This window comes from Thamnophis elegans, chromosome 5 (genome assembly GCF_009769535.1).
Source record: "Thamnophis elegans isolate rThaEle1 chromosome 5, rThaEle1.pri, whole genome shotgun sequence".
NCBI lineage: Eukaryota > Metazoa > Chordata > Lepidosauria > Squamata > Colubridae > Thamnophis > Thamnophis elegans.
Window position 1 is genome coordinate 51,527,665 of NC_045545.1, and position 22,331 is coordinate 51,549,995.

At 37.7% G+C, this 22,331-nt stretch overlaps 1 protein-coding gene across 2 annotated transcripts in view; it reads right to left on the bottom strand.

Moving 5' to 3' along the window:
- CCND3 (cyclin D3) overlaps positions 1–22,331 on the bottom strand; it is a 78,574-nt gene that overhangs the window by 18,404 nt on the left and 37,839 nt on the right. Inside the window, exon 1 of one of the 2 annotated variants that reach the window (XM_032218019.1) lies at positions 403–5,398. The exons of the other annotated variant lie outside the window; for it this stretch is intronic. Within the exon in view, the coding sequence (XP_032073910.1) occupies positions 403–591 (189 nt within the window). The 5' untranslated portion in view covers positions 592–5,398. Of the gene's footprint in view, positions 1–402; positions 5,399–22,331 lie in introns of those variants that run through there. 2 annotated transcript variants of the gene reach the window in all.

Genomic DNA, 22,331 nt, shown 5'->3' on the forward strand with positions numbered 1-22,331 from the left:
ACTCCCCCACCACCTTCGGTCGTCCTCTCTGCAAAAAGTTTCCCCCAAAAATGCCTGAATCTGGATCCCTCCCGCCACTACCATTAGACTCAGCTTTCCCGCTCCATCCAGGCTCCTAACCCAAGGCCTCACTTCTTTCTAGGAAAACTTCTCCGGATTCCGGAGAAACCAGATTCCAGGAAATGAACGGAGGAAAACGTGCCATAAAGTCGCATACTATACCTCATACTTGCCCGAAGATTATAGGTGCCACTGAAACTAACCAGGCTTCCTTCCGAGCGGTTGGAAAAGAAGGGGAAACCCCCACCCCCCATTTTATAAGGCGACCTAAAAAGTAAGCCGGGCTGAGCCCACAAGAAGAGAGGGTGAGCGAGCGAGCGACCGACCCCTCCCGGCACAAACCTCCAACATCCAGAACGCCAACATCTTCCGCATGTACGGCTGGATCTCCTTCTGCACGCACTGGAAGTAGGAAACGCGAAGGCAGCAGCGCTCTTCCTGGCTGAGCAGATTCTGCAGGACCCGCCGGTCCCTTAATAGCTGCGGATCCCGCTTGGCCCGGATCACCCCCTCCACACACAGCAGCTCCATGTGCGCGAATTCGGAGACGGGACGGAGCGATGGAAAAGAAGGGAGCCGAGGCTGCGAGCAGGGAGCCGGAGGCCACGAGGAAGGGAGAGCAGGGACTCTTCGGCAGTCTCCGCCCGAGCGCGGCGGGCTGGATCCAGCGGCGGCGACCCGGCGAGCCCAGCCAAGAAGCCTCCCCTCCCCCTGCGAGGTACCTCCAACCTCCCGGCAGCACTGACACCAATGAATGTACGACCACGGCTCCTTCGGAGAGGCGGAGTCGGCCTCTGACCCACCTTCTTCTGACGGCCGCCCCTTCCTAGGCCACGCGAAAGATTTGCCAACATAGGGGCGGGGGGTCGTCCTTTTTCTCCACCCCGAGGAAATGATTTTACCAAGGGCCAGAACGTTCTTTGCAGCAGGGGCGCTGGTGGACGGATTCGTCCCGTTTTCGGGCCATTACTTCAGGATCTTTGCCTATTCCGTCCGCTCCAACAAGGAAAGGAAGTGAAGCGAGAAGATCCTACAGCGCGACGCTTTGCAGGTTGCCTGCTTTGCACTGGCACGTATGAATCTGGGTTCTGCGTCCTTGCAAAGCAGGGCATCAGCGCTAAAGGAACCCTCGGTATTCCGACGGTGGCTGCAGTTCTCTCAAAAGATGGCATGTGCTACAAGTAGGGTTATTAGAACTGCCTGGTGTCTCACAACAATATACCCCCATCACCAGTCCTTGGCGTAATATCCCGATTGCTGCAAACTAAGGAATTACCTGTGACATTTTGACTCCTCCCTCGCACCCAGTGACTAACATGTCCACTGATAAGATGCCCTAGCCCAAAATTTCAGGACGAAGAGGGCAGCGATCCGTTCAAGGCCATCGCTGCCCCCTCTTCCAACTTCCTCTCCTCAGGAAGGACAGATACTGATTTCTAAACCATGGACAGTACAGGATGGCAGCAGAATTAGGGCTTTTGTATGTTTTGCTGCTATGAAATAGTTGTCTAAATTTTTGCACTCCATATCCGATACCTTTGACACCCGATTTTCTTTATAGACACATTCACACTCATCTCAAGGCTGCTGGCCAAAATGGACAACTATTTTGCTGTCCCATCCCTCATTATTATTATTTTTCTGCAGAAATTGTTTCTGCCAAGAACAATCCCCCAACAATGGGGGCTTTCCCATTCTTTTACATGCATTAATGCTTATTTAACTAAACAAGCCAAGACATTTCTGAAAACCTGAAACAGAGCAACAACTGGGATTTACAGCAAAAGATTGTAGTGTTCACATTTATAGTCACTGTCTTCCATTCCTCCCCTTTCTTTTCCCCTTATTTAAATATTACTGCAGCCAACTCATTCTTCTGTGAATTTTAGGGGAATCACCTCTGAGAACAGATTGATTTTCTTTTTTTCTTGGAGTTCAGAATATACTTTTCCTTTTGTGGATACAGTAGATGGATGATAATGTCTTAACATAATAATTATCACTACAAAATCAGAAATTCCTGTGGGGAACCCAGGCTGCAGAATGAAACCATTAGTGTTGCACGTGGCATAATTTCATAGTCATGGTCATATTGCAATACTATCTTTGTGCCAATAAAGAAGAATATTTGTAGCTCAGGGTTGAAAATGGGTCCTTGGTGCTCTGTGAGCTTGATGATGTTACCTAGTTTGGATAATGAAATGTCTGCAAGAAAACAACCAAAAGCACCAAGGACCCCTCAATACAGCATTATCTTTGCTTGCTGTAGCTTATTTTTTATCATTTGAAGGCTACAAGAAACTTTTAAATGACAATCCCATAGCTAAATCTTTCTTGTGGTGAAAATATAAAATGAGTGACTGCCTCTTATCTAGCACCTATACCAGCAAAATATTAAGATTAGCTTGATGAAAATGGCCATTTCACAGATTTTGCCCAAATCTAGCCTCTTATCTAGCACCTATACCAGCAAAATATTAAGATTAGCTTGATGAAAATGGCCATTTCACAGTTTTTGCCCAATTGGGGGGTCGAAGGAACACTTGTTCAGCAAAGGAGCTGATAAACAATTCTGTTTTTGACCAAAAGGAGGGGAGGGAGAGAGGGAGGGAGGAAGGGAAGGAGGAAGGGGGAGAGAGAAAGAGAAAGAGAGAGAGAAAAAGATCCCTTGACAAAGGGCTTTTAAGTCATGGAAGAGCTATCATAAACAAGTTCCCTGCTAGATCAGAGCAAGTATTCCACTCTGTTAACGGTCAACCTGCAACCTATTCATGTCCTCTTGCTCATCATCACCAGCAACTGCTATTTAGACATTTCTAACTCCAATATAAAACCTTCAACCTAAGTGATCATTTATGAGTGTCATCCATACATTTGACTGATTTCTGTCCAAGTTGCTTTGCCATGAACACTTTCACATGAGGACTCTGCCAGTTCAAAACCAACTCAACTCTTTGTCATCCTAGGAGGACTACAGTTGAGTTAACTGGATTTATATCTGTCTCTGTTCCAGTGTTTTAAAAATTGGAGTAAAGTTAGCTTTTAAAAAAGCACAAGGAACACAGCATAGGGGCAGCCTCTTTTCCCATTTTCAGGAATCTTGGCCTTGCCATGCCCTGCCTCTTGACTTCAGTGCTCCTTTGACAGGGAAATGGTGACTTGATGTCAACCATATAAATGCACAAAGTAGATCTGCACAGGTGTATTGGCAATTAATTTTCTTTTCTTTTTGTATGGAGTTAATGTGAGAGATTTGTGGTACTGCCAGACTTATAGCAATCCAGAGGAGTGTCAGTGATTTTTGTTCCTTCCAAAATTGGGATGTAGATCTCTTAAACAACTTTTGACAGATAGGAAAGGAGGAAGTATTGCCAATATGTTACAGTGCCATGCAGTACTTTTTCCAGTGCTTTTTTTTAAAAAATGAGGTGAATCAATGCCATGAAAGAAATACTTGTAATAAAAGTATGGTGAAATTACTGCAAACGTCAACAATAATAAACTGGATTATAGCATTAAGATATAAATCCATCAGTTCAAGTATTCTGTGTCACAAAGAGAAGATTTTTATATCAATCTCATATCCAGGACTCCAATATCATACCTTTTCCTTGAGTTTCAGAAAATCTTCCAATCTCAATGATGGTGTAATATATGAAAAAAATGTTGCCTTCAGTAAAATAAACCAACTAATGGAATTTAAACTACAATTAAGTGTGTGTGTGTCCCTTGCGTCATTTGCTTTGTGAAAAGGATTCAAGTTATACATTTTCTGTGAAAATATACCCAGGCTATCTTATTAGCCAAACATTGGGAAAGCAGAAAGCTGAATCTTTGTCTCTTAACGTTTTCTGGATTCAGTATTTTGAAACTAAGGATTCAAGCCACCCATTATACACAATCATCTTCCAACTCGGGTTGACTTTAACAGATCCTGGAATATTCTGAAACTAAACCTAAACATACTTAAGGGAACAGAAAGGAGGGGGAAAGAAAGAAGTTGTTGCAAAACAGGCAGTTCTGCCTCCAGATCATGACTTTGCAAAACCCAAGATACCCAAAGATACATTATCAGACCCAAATGGCAAGTTAAAGGCACCAGCAGCTTCCAAAACTGCACCGAATAGCACTTTGGGGAAGAAGAAAACGAGGGGAGGGGACATGTTCAACAGGGATGAAAGATAGACAGTGCCTTGCTTTTCTGGCACAAATTTGCCAAACTTAGCAATTTGCAAAGGAAATTGCCATACAATTCCTTTGCCTTATAGTACATGATGGTAACTGGAGATCTTGTTAAAAATCATAACACAGAGATGGCTACAAATTCACACACAATAATATTGTAATATATTATACATATTATATTGGCCCTCAGAGTAACCTACTTCACAGGGTGGTTGTTGTGAGGGAGAAGAGAATGGAACACTGCCTATGCCACCCTGAACTTCTGTAAAAAAAAAAAAGGCAAGATGTACATCTAATAAACGAAGTAAAAAAAAATAAGGGTGTGATTCAAATGATGGTAATCAACCTGGGGTATAGCCAGTCCCGCTATGTAAAAAAAGAAACCATGGAATCAAATCCACACAAAAGATTTAGAATATATTTTTATTGACTATAGTAACACAATCTTGCAACGTGACTATGCTTTATTTTCCTACCTTTCAGCTCTATGTGAATTACAAAGGTGTCTGCCTGCGTCTAGTGCGCATATCTTCTTCTAATTTTTGGCTTAAACCACCTTTTTGCATTTGTTGCTTTAATAATGGATCTGGCCTGTGGCCTCTTTCTTACTTTTTACAGTACACATATGTGCCTCTCAATTGCTGAAGTAGAATTACCAACATAGAATTAGTCAACCCATTAGCAATATGGGTTGAGGCTGCTGGTAGTTGTAGTTTAGAATACTTTGAAAACTAAAAATTGCCACACTGTTTTAAAGAGCTATGGTAGTATTTTCTACTTAGCGATACAACACAGTAGGAAAACTTTTTAAATGAAAGAAATGCTTTCATTCTGTTACACTGCATGGAGCTGAATGTCCAAACAGTCCAAAATGCTGTATATGTGTGTGTTTATTATGCAGCTAGAAGTAAACTTCCAACGATAACACAGCATTCATTGCACAAAGTTCAGCTGTGACAGATATCAGGCCCTTAACAGCTAACCTACAATTATAATTCTAAGTATAAAGAGTAATAGGTAACTCAAACTACAATAAAATGAAGGTGTGGAACATTGCAAGATGCTAATAGTGAGAAGTGTGATATGACAGAGGACCAAAAATAAAAAGTCTACAAATAAAATTACAGTGACATAATTAAATACTGATCTGAAAAAGGAAAATAATTGTTAGAAGAAATGGCTGAAAAACAAATAAATTGTAATTTAGATTGAGTAAAATAATAAATAAGAAGCATCAAGTGAAGATCAAAAAGGCTGAACAACCAATGCTCAACAAATATAGTCTCTTACAGCCTTGCCCAAGTAGCAAACTGTGGAGGAATCTTGCTGTGTGGTACAATACCATGTTGGCATAAATATACCTCTTGTCACTCTAGATTCTTTGTAGCAGACTAATAAGGTAAGTTCCTTGCATGGGTGAATTGATGAATTGTTCCATGCCACAGCATTTCATTTCTTTCCACTGTATTAATATATAGCTGTCTCCATGTCCACATCACCTGGTTGCTGGGATTTGCCAACAACAATTAATAGGAGATAATTAGAGGACTGGCACCACAAATGGCAGAAGATATGAGACCGTTTTGCTATTGGAAAGATACAGGTTGATAGATGGAAGAATATAATTTAAAACTAGTTAAACCTAGTGAAATTTATTGACAATAGATATAGTTTAAATAAATAATTGATAATACTAATGTATACAATGTGTAGTGTTATGATGAGTATAATTGGGTGTAAATATTGAATGGTACCCATGTAAGGAAGATTAGCAATCCCTTTGGATTATACATAAAGGTTAATAATAACAATAAAAAAGAACTAAGTTAGATACAGTTAAAATTTTGATTATTAGGGGGAAAATATTATGATATAGGATATAGTCAAATAAAAGAGGGTTAAGAATAACAACGTATATATAGATATGGGTATAACATAAGGAAACTGGATGTAAACTTTAAACAGTGATTTGGAAAGGAGGATTAGAAAACTTTGTTATTAAATATTATGGATGTTTAGCTAGAATAGGAAATACGGATTTAGTGTTAGTGGAGGATCTTAGAAATAGTAATTGAAAGGCCAGTATGTGGTTATGAATTAAATTTTGGTATATTTTATGATGAAGGACGCTTAACAATTATAGTCAAATGAAAATGGAGATATGATGATGGTGACATGTATGAATATTTGAGTTAAAATACTTAAGTTAATATGAATTATGTTTGTTGACTGTGGAAGAGATGCACAAAAGTTTTTTTGTAACCAACTGATACACTTTCTATAGCATGTAAAGAAGGATGTTGTATTTGTTTTAAATTAAAAATAAAAAAATTTATTAAAAAAAAACAATTAATAGCTACTCAGGTCCCATGAACATAAATTCCTCCAAAGAGAGAAGAAGGACTAGAATATTATGCACAATAAGGTGGCAACTTAAGGAAGGAGGACTGGGTCCTTGATGGTAGAGGATGTGCATTTAATGGATTAGACTAGACCACTGTTACAAGACCTGAAGAATGCCGTTGTGGCAATTCTCTTTTCTTTCAGTCCAGTGCCAGGAGGGATTGGCAGGGGGAAAAAGCCAACTTTCCCACTTCTTTCAAGTGGAATATCTGTGGGGTCAACACTCTCGCCTCTTCTGATTATTATCTACATGAAACCACTGGGCAAGGTCATTTTTAATAGAGGGTCCAGTGTCCAGTGCCCTCATTATGTTGATGACACTTAGTTATACCTTGGTCCCTTGGTACTCAATTGCTTTGCAACGTATCAAATTTGGTACTCAATATATTTGACATGAAAGTTATGGGTGCCATGTGAGCCAAACTAATTACCAGCAGGCTTCCAAATACAATTCAAGATAGCTACTGTGGCCTATGCAGTAAAGTCCACCATGGCAGTTACAGTACATAATTTCATCTACTGGGTCCAAGAAATAAGTCTTCCTTGTCATAGCACCAGCCTATGGAATGTTGTCCCCACCATCACTCATTGGTTTACATTGCCCTGACTCTGCTGCTCTTTAAGAGGAACCTTGAAATCCTGGCTGTTTTCCCAGGTGCTGGAATAAGTTTTATTCTTCTCAGGCCTCATTTTTTATTGTTTTAGTAATAAATTTTATCAGCTCATGCCATCTTATTGGGGATTTTTTTTACTGGTTGTTTTTATTTTAAGCCACACAGATTTGCGTTGGGAAGTTGTATAAACCCGATTAAACAAACTTGAGTGATTAAGCTATTTCGCTGACCTAGCAACTGACACAACAGACACAACACATTGCTGTGTTCACATGAAACTTTATTATAAAACAAGCAAACTACATAACTATTAAACATACTGATTCAGTCCATATAATATAATAACCAGGGGCATCCAAAGGAGAGGACTTGTCAAGGTAGCCAAGTGGGTGGACCTGACCAAATGATTGAGGCCATGTTCCCTTTTAACATGCATCATATGTGTTTAAAAAAGGACCTGGGATGTGGTTGCATCCAACATCTGGATTTTTTTGACTTCCTTGTGGATACCTCTGATTAAACTGAAGGCTATTCTACAAGGAAGAATTCAGCTAAATACTCAGAAAATGAAAAAGTTCAGATGTTATATACTCTCCTAGCTTAGGAATTTTATTTATTCATTCATCACATTTCTACACTGCCCATCTCATCTAAGTGACTGAGTGGTTTACAATTAAAACTGCTGCCCCTCCTTTTCTTTGGCTGATTCACATCCTTTGACTAACAGCATAAAATATGTGCTTCAAAATAAAAAGTGTATTTACACTACCAGAAAGTTTATAAAAATCAAGCTCCATTAACCACCACTTAATTAGATTTCTGATTCTGAGAGTCTAATTGGATTCTATTAAAAAACAACATTATTCTATATGTATCTCCACATGAAGTTGTCTAGATCCATCAATACAGCGGTGTCAAACTCAAGGCCCAGGGCCTGGATCCGTCTCCCGGGTTCTTAGATCTGGCCCGCGGGGCCGCCCTGGAAACAGGGCAGGACCGGGCATGGTGCTTCTGCCAGTGAAAACAGAGCTTTATTTTGCTAATAAAGCACTCGGGCCACCACAGACACCCTGACACGAGTGACGTCAAGGTGGCCACGCCCACCCTGGCCATGCCCACCCCAGCCACCTGAGGTCAAACACAACCCTGATGTGGTCCTCAATGAACTCGAGTTTGACAACTCTGCATTACATAATTAAAATATCACTAGTATAAATAAGTGAAACTTCTTAATATACCAAAGGGACATAAAAACATACCCCACATACCGTATGCATTCATAACTACAAAGTCTCAGCTAGGAAATGATGACTCTTCATAACAGGTAAAATGAGTTATAAGTTTCCATTTTGGATCTCAAATATTTACAAGGTTCAATTATTCTCTTTTTAACTTTAGAAAGATTTTCATGGACAAAATAATAATTCTATGGTCTGACCTTCTCCCCAGAATGCAAGAAATGTTAAATAGGACCACCAATTAACAGGCTCAGTTCCAATTAATTCAGAAACATTTGCTGTTGGCAATTTAAGCTAATCAGCAACATGGTATGCACACAGTTTTCAGTAACAGTGAGAGCTGCAGGCAAGTATGGGATGCAAGAGTAGGGATCAATTGTATAGGGGCTGCAATACAGTGATATTATGGAAGGTTTGAGGGGAATCTTTCTGCCTGACATAGCGTATGTCTGCAGGGATTTCTTTATTTAAATATATTACACAGGAATTGCTGAGGATGGCCAGGGAAACAAGAAGGTAATACTTTTACATCCTTGATAGCAAAGAGGCTATTTTAGCACCCAATCAATATCTATTGAAATGTACATTCTACCTAATAGAAGCTGCTTGGCTATCTCAGCTGTAGGGCATCCCCTGATCTCCCTTGAAAATTTATTCTGACTGAATGAAGCAGCCAGTACATTTGCTGATTGTTTCATTCTGAAGCCCATTTCTGCTTCATCCCCATTAGGTTTACAGTATAATAACCATACTTCTATGGCTATGAAAAGGCTAAAAGTAGCAATCTTTCTGATAAAGAAAGCAATTCTAAAAAGGCGATCAGAATTTGTCAACAGTCTAGAAATGATAAAATATTATATCTATTTTATTGAAAACTAGGAAAGGAAATGACCAAGTAATGACTAAGAACAAAAAAACTATATTAGTATGCAATCTATTATATATCTCCATCATCTAGTTTTCTATCCATCCTGTATATAGTGATGGTTTTCCATCAAATTCTCAGTAGTTTTTATGTATGATAGATGGATTCCAAAAATATGCTGGACATGACTCAACTCCTAGCAAGTAACCTAAAGGCATAACAACACATTCCTTCACCATTGTATGCCTTGACTGCTTCAAGAGTACTTAACCTGCTACTTGCCCCTTTTACTCCATTCCCCATTCTACCTCATTCCCTACAGCCAAAATCCAAGAACCATGAGTTAGTTTGAAGCAAGAAGCTTCCCATGTTTTAGTATGGGATCAAAAGAGTTGGAAAAGTATTTTAGGGAATATAAACTATTTCTAGTATAAGGATTATTTAAGGATGATTAACTCTTTGGTTCTGTTGAAAGAAATGTCCTTCTGGGTTCAGCTCCAAGTGGGGAAGAAGACACTGGAGACATGGAGGCTGCTTGGAAAGATGGTTTATTGTTGGACAGGGCCACATGGCTTGAGCCCTGACCAGAAAAGGTGATCACATGTTTCAATGTTGATGGAGAAGAAGAGAGAAGGGCTGAGGGAGGGGCTTGCTAGGCTTTTATACCCTGTTCACTCCCACCTCTCTGTTTCCTGTTCCTGTGTAAGAAATGTATTCTGACTGGTTGTCAGACTCCCATGGTGCCATGCAGGGGGCTACTCTCTAGGCTGTGATGAGTTCTCAGTTGTCTTGTGGTCAGTTGAGTAATATCCCTTCCCCCTACAGCTGCAGTGAGGAGAAGTCTTTATTATGTAAAGTGGGCTGGGCTGGCCATCTTAATGGCCCATTAGCTGGGGATGGGCAGAAAGCTATAGGCAACTATTGTCTTTTAAAACATGTTTCTTTTCACATCCAGAGAAATATTCTGCCTTTTTGATATTTCCTAGGATATTTCATTTTTCTGGGAGAGGGCTGGATGATAACTTTCCACAGTTCTTTAAATTTTGGATGAATCTCAGAATTTTAATGGGGAAAACAGTGGTGCAAAATGGGCAAAGATGTGTCAGATCCATAGGAAAAGTTAGAATTTTCCAAGTTGGATCTTTGGTTTCTATGGGGTTGGTTCCCCTCATTTTTTTTCTTACTGTATGACATTTATTTTAGGAATTCACAAAGGTTTTTATACTTTCCATATATTAAAATATCAGGAGACTCACTGCTGAATTTGGCACATGATTATAAAGGAGCTCTAGGGCTCCTAAACTAAGATTTGGGGTTTTATAGCCCTAAAGCTATAGGTTGCCCAACTTTTCTTTAAGTTGTGAGAAAGGATGCTCCTCTTCAAGCTTTGGTTACACATATGCTCTTTGATGGAGAAATATGCTCTCTTTCTTTTCATCCCTAAGATATTTTCAAGTTGCAAGAAGGATTGCCCTATTGGAGCTTAAAATAACAGAAGGACATGACAAAAGAAACTGGCTTTAGAGACGGTTTTGTTAAGGCCTTTTTTTCTCTTCCATGTTTATTAATCTAGTTATATATCCCAGAACATGAAACCTATGTGCGTACCATTATAAATTCAAAATACAGTGAAGTTAATAAAAACAATAAAGCTGTTTTTATAGTGTAGTTTTTCCAATATTGCTTTTCAGGCTTATTGAGAATACACTTTGTCAAATATCTGAAAATAGTTTTAGTCCAGAGAGGATTTTCAAGTGATATATTCTTTTTATGCTGCAAATATATTTAAACATAAAAAACACATGTACATAGAAACCATTACATTCTACTTAAATTTGTCTTGGCTTTTTATGGCAGTAAAAGGCTTGTTTAAACTGTTTCTGCTATAGTTTATCTATAAACAGAAACTATAAACAAGATTTTTTTTAAACTGATGAAATACCAACAATAGACTGTCAACAGAAAAAAAGATAGTGATTATACAGTGAAGAAAGAAAAGCTAGATATGGTATTGTGATTAAAACAAATCACATATGGCAAAAGCAAAAGAAACCTAATTTTAAAAGATCCTTAAATATATCTCATAAAGATTATTAAGCTTATAATTAAATCTAGATCAAACAGAAGTATACTGCATCATCTTCTCATTTTCAGAATATAGAGAATTTTCAAAAATAAGATAACAAGCTCATCTCCTAGATCCATTCCTTTAAATACAGGAAAGTTGCTTTCCACTTACATGAAATATTCCTCTTTGCCATGCCTCAAACTCAATGCTTCTTATAGTAACCTCGGCTAATATGGCTGATTATTTAAATTGTTTACAACTTCATTGTATGTGATAAATTATAAATCATTCCAACCAAATTTGCTTTATGAAGCCAGGATTTATTCATTGGCCATTGGAATCTAGTTTGCTAAAATTATTCTGCTGCCTGTTACTGTAGGGCAAAAGGCAACTTAAATATAAGCCACAATTGCATAATTTCAGGAAAAAAACTTTTACTCCAAGATTTTATAATATATAGGAAAGCAATATCCTGATGTTGATATATGAATGTGTTTCTATACAAAATATGCTATAGCTAAGCAGCATTATGGTTTTGTTTTATGCATTTCTGAAATGAAGTAACCTGGAGAACATCAATAGAAGCTTAACAGATGCTACTCTTCAGATGTGGGGTACTTGATGCTCTCTGAGCTTGATGGTTTTCTTACAGACATTTCATTACCAAACTAGGTAACATCATAAGCACTGATGTTGCTATCTAGTTTGGTACTGAAACATCTGCAAGAAAATCACCAAGCTCTGAGAACATCAAGAACCCTACAGTTCAGCCTTGAGCTACATATATTCTTTTCTATCGGTGCTCTTCAGATATCTTTTACCTCATTAGTCAGGATCAGGGTTGCCAAAAGAAAATAGGATTCTATCTAGACCTTATGCAATTGAAAATAAATCAAACACATAGGTCTTGCTCACCACCACAAGCCTTTTGTTATTCTAGATGGTACTATATTTGTTATCTGAACAGCTGTTTTGCTCTAGGGGGTCAGAGTCCCCAAGTACTAGGACTGGTGGACATATCTGGAATTTTGAAAATGTGGGCACTCTCAGATATGGTTGCAGGAGAGCTTTCTGGTTCATAGAGTGGTGATTGTGGGACATAATGTGCGTGGGGGAGATGCATTGGTCACAATACACTATCTCAAAGGTGCTTTCCAAAAGGCAACTGGACTGCTTTTTATTTGAGGAAGATGTTTTGCTTCTCATTCAAGAAGCTTCATTGGTTCTGTTCAGCCTTTTGGAAAAGCAACTTTGAGAGAGCTATGACCTGGATGACTGACAATCTCCACAGTCACAGTATACTAATTTACAGAAAGTGCCTGTTACCCTCTAGTTTCCCTTGTATAAAAGCTCTATACTACTCATGCTTACCTTTGTCAAGCAATTCAGCATGCTCCCAAAGCACTAGCCTTTAATATCCCAGTGTTTTTAATCTTTTAAGAAAATTTACAGCTCTCATATTATGCTAAGAGCATTATTGGAAATAAAATGGTGCTGGAAACTAGTATTTTTCTTAATAGCGTTCCTATTATTATTATTTTAAATGCTAGAACAAGGAGACTGGCAAGCACCAACTGAAGCAACTGTAAGAAACTTCTATACATAGGACACAGTACTGAGAATCTGAGTACTATGGTGAGGCTTTAGAAAGCAGAACATTTTAAAGTCATTGCTCATTTTGTGAAAAGAATTGTCCTAACTTGCTTTAAAAGCAAATTCTATATTTCTGAGAGAAACACATTTTCACAGAGTTATAAGCAATGCATTTGGTTTCAGGAAGCCTGAGATTCATCCTTTATGATACCTCTGCTATGGGAACTGGAACTTGCAGTTTGGTTGTATGAATTATCATTGATAATGTTTGAATCATTTCTGAAATACCACCAGCAGTGCCTAATTACACAAATCTTCTTTAAGCAATATTTAAAAGTGCACTTATAGATGCAGTTTTTGTCAAACTAAAAAGTAATATGTAACAAAATTGTAGTAAACAGGGAAGAGCTCTGTTAGGTTCGCTGTGGATGTAGCACCACCCAACTCATAGATATTCTAACCTGCTTTTCCAAATTGTGCAAAACAATAACATATTTTGCTTTGGCTTTATGTATTATGTGAACCCACTTGTCATAGTTTGTAAATAATGGTTTGTGTGATAGAGCAATATGTGTGTAATGTGTGAACTCAACCAGGTGTTCCATATGTAACAAACCATAATTAATTGACCCTAACTTGCAAGTGATTTGTTTACACACACACACAACACACACACACAGGGGGGGAAGAGAGAGAGAGAGGGAGAGGGAGGGGGAGGGGGAGAGAGAGGGTTATATACATAGGTAGAGAATGAAGACTCTGCCAATTTTATTTGATATTGTGTGAATTAGAAAACAGACTCAGTATGTTTCCAAATGAAATAAAATTACATATCTGTCTTGTCTAGCACTACAGCATTAATTTATTGTACAAGATTATGATGTAATATTCATGTTATACTATTGCAACATCTTGATTGTGATGTACTGATGTAGCAATCAATGTGTCCTTCCTCAGTATTTATTTGCAAGTATTGCAAGTCTCAAGATCAGGATATACAACTTGAGAAACATAACAATTCATAACAACTCATTCTCTCATTACAAAGAATAACTGCAGACAGTTCTAAAAGAAGTTGGGTCTTGTCCTATATAACGACTTCTTTAAAATACATTTTAAAAAACTGATACAGATTAGTTCACATCAGTGGTGGGATTTACTTACCTTCCCTACCAGTTCGCAAATGAGAGCGCACATACACTCACTTCACTCGCTCGCGCTGCATCTGCATATGTACACAGCCTTCTGCGCATCTGCAGTGCTCGCACATTATGTTCGGGCTGGCAGAGCCCCCCACAGTCGCCGTTACCAGTTCACTCGAACTGGAGAGAACTGGCTGAATACCACCTCTAGTTCAGATACAGATTATATAGAGTTATGCTGATGTGTATCTTTGAAACATAAATTCAGACTAAAATTCTCCTTTCAAATCAAAAACCTAATTAGCCTATGCTACACAATCCTGAATACTCACTCTTGATAAAATAATACTCTTCAGGATCAAATGCTATTATCCAGAAGGTAATGTGTTCTCCATTTATTGGAAGTGGGTAGGTTTCTGAACAGAGTTTAGACAGACATTTGTTATGGTTGTTTTAATTTGGATTCCTGCTCTGGGTAGAAAGTTGGAAACATCCCACATGGCATTTTCCAACACTGTTTTCTATGAATCCTTCTAATCCCACCATTCACCATAGGAATTCAACAACCAGCCACCAGGAACTAGCAGACTGTTCTGGCTGTTTCTTATTCTTTATAACATCTGCAAAAATCAGTTAAATTAAACTAGAAACTGTAAAAGCTGAACACTGGAAAGCCCCTTGAGTATTTTTAGTTAATTAGGGAGCTTTCTGGTAAGTTTATGCAAACTGAGAAAGAGTTTTTAAATGAAGGAAACATTTTTAAAGTGCATTCCTTTCAGTCCATCAAGTTCTTTTTCTCCTGAGCATTACATTGGATGACCTCTGTAAAGAAAAATAAAAGAAAGTAGGCACTGAAATAATCTCACAGTTCTTTAACTGCAATTGCCATGTAGAAAGATCACTTCACAGTCTCATATTGTAATATGTAGAACTCAATTTTATTGTCTATATTTATTGCAGATAAAAGGGCTATTGATATGGGACTTGCAAATTTCAGGCTAAGTATATGTAATCTCATGTGGTTCGTATTTCATATAAAGCCATGGCTTGTTTTATCCATAATTTGTTAAATAAATTACAATGACCAGGTTCATACATGAAGCCAATCTATAAAATATGATTTACAAACTACAGTGGGTTATTTTCTATGAAACCTGATCTTAACTGGTGACATTATGGCTTACTTATGTGTGAACCACCACTCTCCTACACAGGATTAGTACAGTATGCCTAACTTGGTTTATATCAACTATCTGCAATGTATATATTTTCATCAGTTGCAGAAGGAAAATACAGCTTTCACCCAAGCCAGTGTCTATAGGTTTCAGAAGATAGGATACCTGAGTACAGTAAGAGCTGAACTGGGCCCTAATTAAAATACTGTGACGTTTAGCCCTTTCCATAATCTAGCAATAGCTACAAGGCTAAGAAAAAGTATTAAAAATCTGCTCCCACCAAGCCCTATCTTACTTTCTGTCACAGACGCTCAAGCCAAGGCCTGTGAATTACTTGAATCTTAAATATTATACAGTTTTAAAAATGCATTCTTAATGTCTAATTTGTGGTTTATTTATTTATTAAATTTATTAATACATTTAAATTTATATACCTCCCATCTCACCTAACTTACTTTTCAGTTATCTTGTCAATTGGTTATTCCTTCTTATGGGTCAAAATAAATTTATATTGCTTTTTATATTGGATTTCCAGAGAAATGACAAATTTATCTTCTCTGAGTTATAAACTTCATGTTTTTAGAAATAAACTAAAAATCCTCAAAAAATCCTAGTAATAAACATCTGTCTGTTGTCCAGCCAGTGGGTGTTTGCATGGTAGGAACGGAATCCCCCCTCCAAATGGTGTTGTTACAGTTTGAGTTTATCCCTTTGTACATGCATACATACCAAAGGCCTTGTTGCAATTGCCATATTAATTTTTTCTTTTTGGCTAACATCCACAGATACCCCCATCTCTTTCCCATTAAATCTGTTTGTTCATTCAAGTTAATCTGAAGCAAACATGATTCAGTTTGTATCTTGGATGAAAAATACCATTTGGAAATAAAATTCCATGGTTAAATGATCATGCAGATATAGACACACTTACTTGTTAGAGTATGACACAAGTATTTTGCTTCTTTGGATTTGCTTCCCCTCCCCATCATATTCTTTTTCTTTAGTGTGCACCATAATCTTGAATTAGGACTAATTACAGAATGGGGAAAAACTGTTTCAATTTTTAAACTTAAATTATACATGTTAACTTGATGTTCACCCTTGCACTTGAAATGAATGGGCAAATAGCTTTTTTACATGAATAATCAGAAAGAGAAACAATCAAACCTATTAGCATTTCTTGAAAAATCAAAGTGGTTGCATGATTTTCCATAAGAAAACTCCATCAGTTTAAATGGCATTTGTCAATGCATGTAAATCTGAGATCAATATTTTTTATTCTAAAGATTTTCTATATATTTAAAGATTTTCTTTATTTATAGATTTATTCTAAAGATTTCTAAATATCTAAATATTTTCTGCCTCCTGCCTGAAATGCCTTAAGCTCTCTAAGCAGCCTTGTTGTTTTTTGATCTTCAAAAAAATACAAAATCAGATAGTAGTTTTGAGATGGGGATGGTAATAACATATCATTGCACCATTACTGCACTATAGGCCTGGTACTTTATAGTCATAGTACTGTAATAATAAATATGGATAGCTTATGTTTTTGTGTGGGGCTTGTGAAAAAATGATATTATCTCATTGTTTTTGTTACTGCGAGGACTATTTGGTAGCTAAAATTCCTAAAGCATCCTAACAAAATGCTATTGTAATTCCAAAATATAACTAAGATAATGAGAATACACTGTTCTGCTATAGACAAATACATATAATTACAATAGTAACAACTTAAAGGTCAATTAGAGAAAGCTGATGAAAAATAGAAAATGATCAATATATATGATTCTTCCGCAGAAAGAATCACTGCTCTTGAAATGTGTTGAGTTTTAACTCCTATAATCTCTAGTCTAGTCCATGCTTCCAAAACAGATGATTAAACCAGCCTGGAACTATGGAAGTTGAAGAGGACATAGCTGGAGGACACCCAGGCTAAGGAATGAACATCTGCTATATACCATGTAAAACAGTAATAGGTATTAGCTGTTAACAAGAGTTTTCTACTTTGTTTTGCTTTCTCTCACATTTAGCCATTGTTTTAAATGAAATGTGCAATCATGCACAGCTATACTGTTAAGTACACCATAGCATTCCTGCAGTGTTTGATGTATTAAATGACTCTATGCTGAAGCATTATCAACACAAAGGCTAGGTGTGAATGGTTCCCATACTCATGGTATGCTTCAGCATAGCAAACTATACTATGATCAAAGGAAATTCCAAAAGGTTCATTGGATTTACCCAACTATTTCCCACCCTCACAAAACTCACCAGCTCCTGTAACTGGTATGAGCTTGAAGACAGACTGATTTCAGAATGCTGTAGTTTTAATTAACCACACTTTTGGAAATCCAGAGCACTTCTGCTTTATGGAAATTTTTGCTAAATTCTTCAGAAAAATCCATGGGAATCTGCCTCATTAGTACATTTCTGACAAAAAATTTCAAGCAAGAATCTGTATTTCAGTTTTGTGTTACTCAACCCATATTTGCCAGACTCTCAAACCAGTGTAATTTTTATATACTTGGCACTGTATTGCCAAGTAACATTTTCCAAAACCATGCCCTATTGTTTTCTTAAGACTGAATCTAGTAATCATCCTAATAGGCACAGAATTTTTCATTCTTCTTTAAACAAAAATAAATTAAATGACATTGTTAACACCACCAGTCAATTGTCTGTACAGGAGAGAAATTTCAAGGAAAAGATTAGTATGGTCCAAGTTGACAGTATCAATGATCTGTTTACCACTGCAGGAAACTCAGTTTGTAAGTTAGTAAAATGAGTTACATATAAGTGGCTGAATGCAAGAATCCAGCTGTAGAACTGTATTCCTAGCAGTCTTATGTTTATTTAAAATTTGAAGTCTATGTGGAGGGTCTCACTCAGAGGTGATATTCAGTAGGTTCTGACCAGTTCTAGAGAACCGGTAGCAGAAATTTTGAGTAGTTTGGAGAACCAGTAAATACTACCGCTGACTGGCCCCGCCCCCAACTATTCTCTGCCTCCCAAGTCCCAGCTGCTCAGGAGGAAATGGGGATTTTGCAGTAACCTTCCCCTGGAGTGGGGAGGAAATGGAGATTTTACAGTATCCTTCCCCTGCCATGCCCATCAAGCCACGCCCATAGAACCAATATTAAAAATTTTTGAATACCACCACTGGTCCCACTTGCTAAATTGGGATTATAAAAAGGCATAAAGTAAGGCATAGAACATGTGCATAGAAAAATAAAAATGAGCATTTCAAATAATAAATTGTTAATATGGGGGGAGGTAAGAACACAGCTTAAAGACACCTATTCTTTTTGAAGCTAGTAGTTATAAATATTATTCTATATTCATTTGGGAAATAAGAAAGGGTTTAGTTTACATAGCTTTTACAATGTAATACTGTACAACAGTATTTCTTGACCTTAACTCTAAGATGGGTGGACCTCAGCTCCCATGGCTGGCTAGAAACTCTGAGACTAGAAGTTCACACATCTTAAGAGTTATAAAGGTTGAGAAACACTGCAATACAAATATTACAAACTGACAGCCAAATGTTAAAGAATGAGATGTTACAATTTCACAAGAGCCCTGCTGGACTAGGACCAAAATTATTAAAGTCATGCATAGCCATCAGACCTGTTCAGAAAGATCAGGAGAGAAAGATGAGTTTGATCCTTATAAATAATATGAACAATAAATAAATAGCATTTAGGGCATGCTGCCTACAGCTATCAAGATTAGTTACTGATAGGCCTGATCTCCATGTTTTGTTTATTTCTCCTTTAATCCTATCCCACCTGAGGCCACTGAGTTCAATAGTTTAACTATGCATTTGTAAAGAAGCATTTCCTTTTGTCAGTCTTGAATCTCTCTACATTTCATCTCACCAGATAAAGCTGGTGTTAATAAAGTAGAAGAGAATCTAGATAAGGGCATACTTATGCCTTGTAGGACAAGAACATTTTTCTCATTAAATAGAACTATAACCCTTAAGTGTCAGGATGAGGCCCCAAAAAATAAATAAAATAAAAGATCAGAAACGGGGGGGGGGGGACATTTCCCTCTCATTGACAACATTCCTTAACCCAACCCCAATTCTTTATGGTGCTAATGACTTCACCAGACCCAGAAATATTTATCAGGGAGAAGCTCAGAGCTTCTTTCTAGGCTTTTAGGAAAAAAGTTCCTGAAGAAAGTACCTTTACTTTATGCTAATCAAGACATCCCAGTTTTTGCATTATCTAACTTCCTTGAGGACACCCTGCAACATGACACCCTTCTGTCACACAAAGGGTTGTGATAAGAAAAAGGGGTTTTGGTGCTTTTCCTTCCCCTGCCCATTTGTTGTCACTGTTTCTTAGAATCCATCTGCTTTAAGAAGAAGAAAGTAAAACAAACAGCACCATGTTGACAGGGACTGATAACTCTTCAGTCAACAGCTGGTTGTGTTGCTTATAGTGCCTCTCCTTCAAGACTGAGAGCTAGTTTTGCTAGTTAACATTTCCTAGTTAGTGATGCTCTTAGGAAATTTTAATATTCTTAGGAAGCTTCCCTTAAAACAGCCATATTATGTAACTTTAGTTGTGAAACACCCTATTAATACTTCTGTTAAGTTACCTGCCTCTTGAACTTCTTCTAATTCAAAGGGGCAGAGAGCAAGAATAATAAAACCTGTTTCCCTGAAAATAAGACCTCCCCAGATAAGAAGCCCAATTGCGCTTTCGAGCGCATGCTCTGAAATATGTCCTCTCTGAAAATATTGCATGGTGTGGGCTATTTGTATCATTGGACATAACTTCTATTTTGTTGTATAAAATTGCAAGATCATTTTAAAAAAAATATTTTGATTCTCGGTATCTATTGGAGGGACGCAGTGGCTCAGTAGCTAAGACGCTGAGCTTGTCAATCAGAAAGGTTGGCAGTTCGGCGGTTTGAATCCCTAGTGCCATGTAACAGAGTGAGCTCCCATTACTTTTCCCAATTTCTGCCAATCTAATATTTTGAAAGCATGTAAAAATGCAAGTAGAAAAATAGGAACCACCTTTGGTGGGAAGGTAATAGCGTTCTGTGCGCCTTTGGTGTTTAGTCATGCCCGCCACATGACCATGGAGACATCTTTAGACAGTGCTGGCTCTTCAGCTTTGAAATGGAGATGAGCACCGCCCCCTAGAGCCGGAAACAACTAGCACATATGTGTGAGGGGAACCTTTACCTTTTACCTTACCGGTATGCACTGCCTAGCGTCTTGGACTGAGGCATGGATAAATCTCATAAATGAATAAAAATGCTGGCATCTAAACCACGTACCCAACTGTGATCATCTGGGTGGACAGCAGCTTTGATTGATGTTTGGCAATTGGTAAGTGACCCAAACTGACTGAAAAAGAACATCCTGGTAAAATGAATATCCTTATTTTTTTCCGTTCAATGGAATTTAGAAGTGCAGATGAGGATTGGTTCAAGTTCAGTAGCAGTACACAAGACCTGCAAAATAAGGGGTGAGGTTTCTGATCATGAGGTTGTAACTGTCATGCTGATTTTTTTGGTCTCTTTGATGGATGCCTTGATACCAAACACTACAGACAAAAAGTTAATTAACACCCCAGAAATTCACATAGCATATAGAGGTAATTTTTGACTTACGACCAGTTTCTTAGTGACAGTTATGATGGACCTACCCAGAATTACTTATGAACTAGTTTTGAAGTACCAAATGCTGCCCACAGTCACATGATTATATTTTGGGTGCTTGACAACCTGCCCAATTTACAGCTGTTTACAGCATCCTGTGGTCATATGACTGTGATTTATGTTGCTAGAAACTGTGTTTACTTCTGGTTTCTGGGGAAAAAATACCCATCTGGGTTCATTTAACAATCATTGTGTCTACTTAACCACCACCATTAAAAAAAGATAATAAAATTGGACATGGTCACATCCAATGACTCATTGATCCATTCAATGACCAGCATGACATGATCATAATTCTGGACTCAATTCTGGGCATAAATCAAGGACTATCTGTATCCAGTTCTTGTTGGTAGACTTTTGAAAAGCATTTGAAAATGCTTTTTTTTAATACTCATTTTTTAAAAAAATATTGTCTGCTTCAGTGCTGAGTAGAAAAGTAGAATATAAATCAGAACAGAGAGTTACATTTACATAGGAAGGCATTAAAACAGCCATGAGATACATAGCTGAAGGATGTGTTTAGGAATAAATATTTATTTTTATGAAATATGCAAAGTCATATTTTTGCTGGTTTATGGAAGTCATTTGGTACCAAGCCTGCAGCCAGATTTTTTCTCTAGTAGTGATCAGGAGTGTGTGTAAGAGAAAGGGTGGATGAGCCATTTAGGTAAATGCAGAAAAAAAAGAAAATCAATACAAGTTATATTAGACACATGTTTAAATTAAAATGTATATTCATAATATATTTTAACGATAAGACATTACTATTTCAATAATATTGTTTTAAAGTGCCAAGTTCTTTTCAATAATTTCATTGTTTCCATATTAACTGGCTCATTGCTAGATCATTACACAAAACATTGTTGAGTAATCAGGTAGAATATAAATTACTCAATTTCCTTTAGATCTTTGTAAGAAAATTTACCTTTCAAAAAGTTCCAACTTCACCATTTTTAAAAATAACAATTCCTGAGAACAAACATTTGAAGTTCTGATGACTGGCAACTGCTGAAAGTACCATAACTCTTGTAGCCCTACTTGGCCATATTCATCAAATGTCACTGTTCTTCTGATGTCTCTCGATAGAACATACAGTGTAGAATAATAGAGTTAGAAGGGATCTTGGAGGTCTTCTAGTCCCATCTCATGCCCATGGCAGGAGACCCTAAACCAGGGGTGGGTTTCTCGCTCCGTTCCAACCGGATCGGTTGGAACGAGGCCGGCAGCGTCCTTGCGCACGCACGCGGCGTCCTCGCGCACGCATGCGTACTAGCGTCTGCGCGATGCTCCAGCTGCTCCTGGAGGA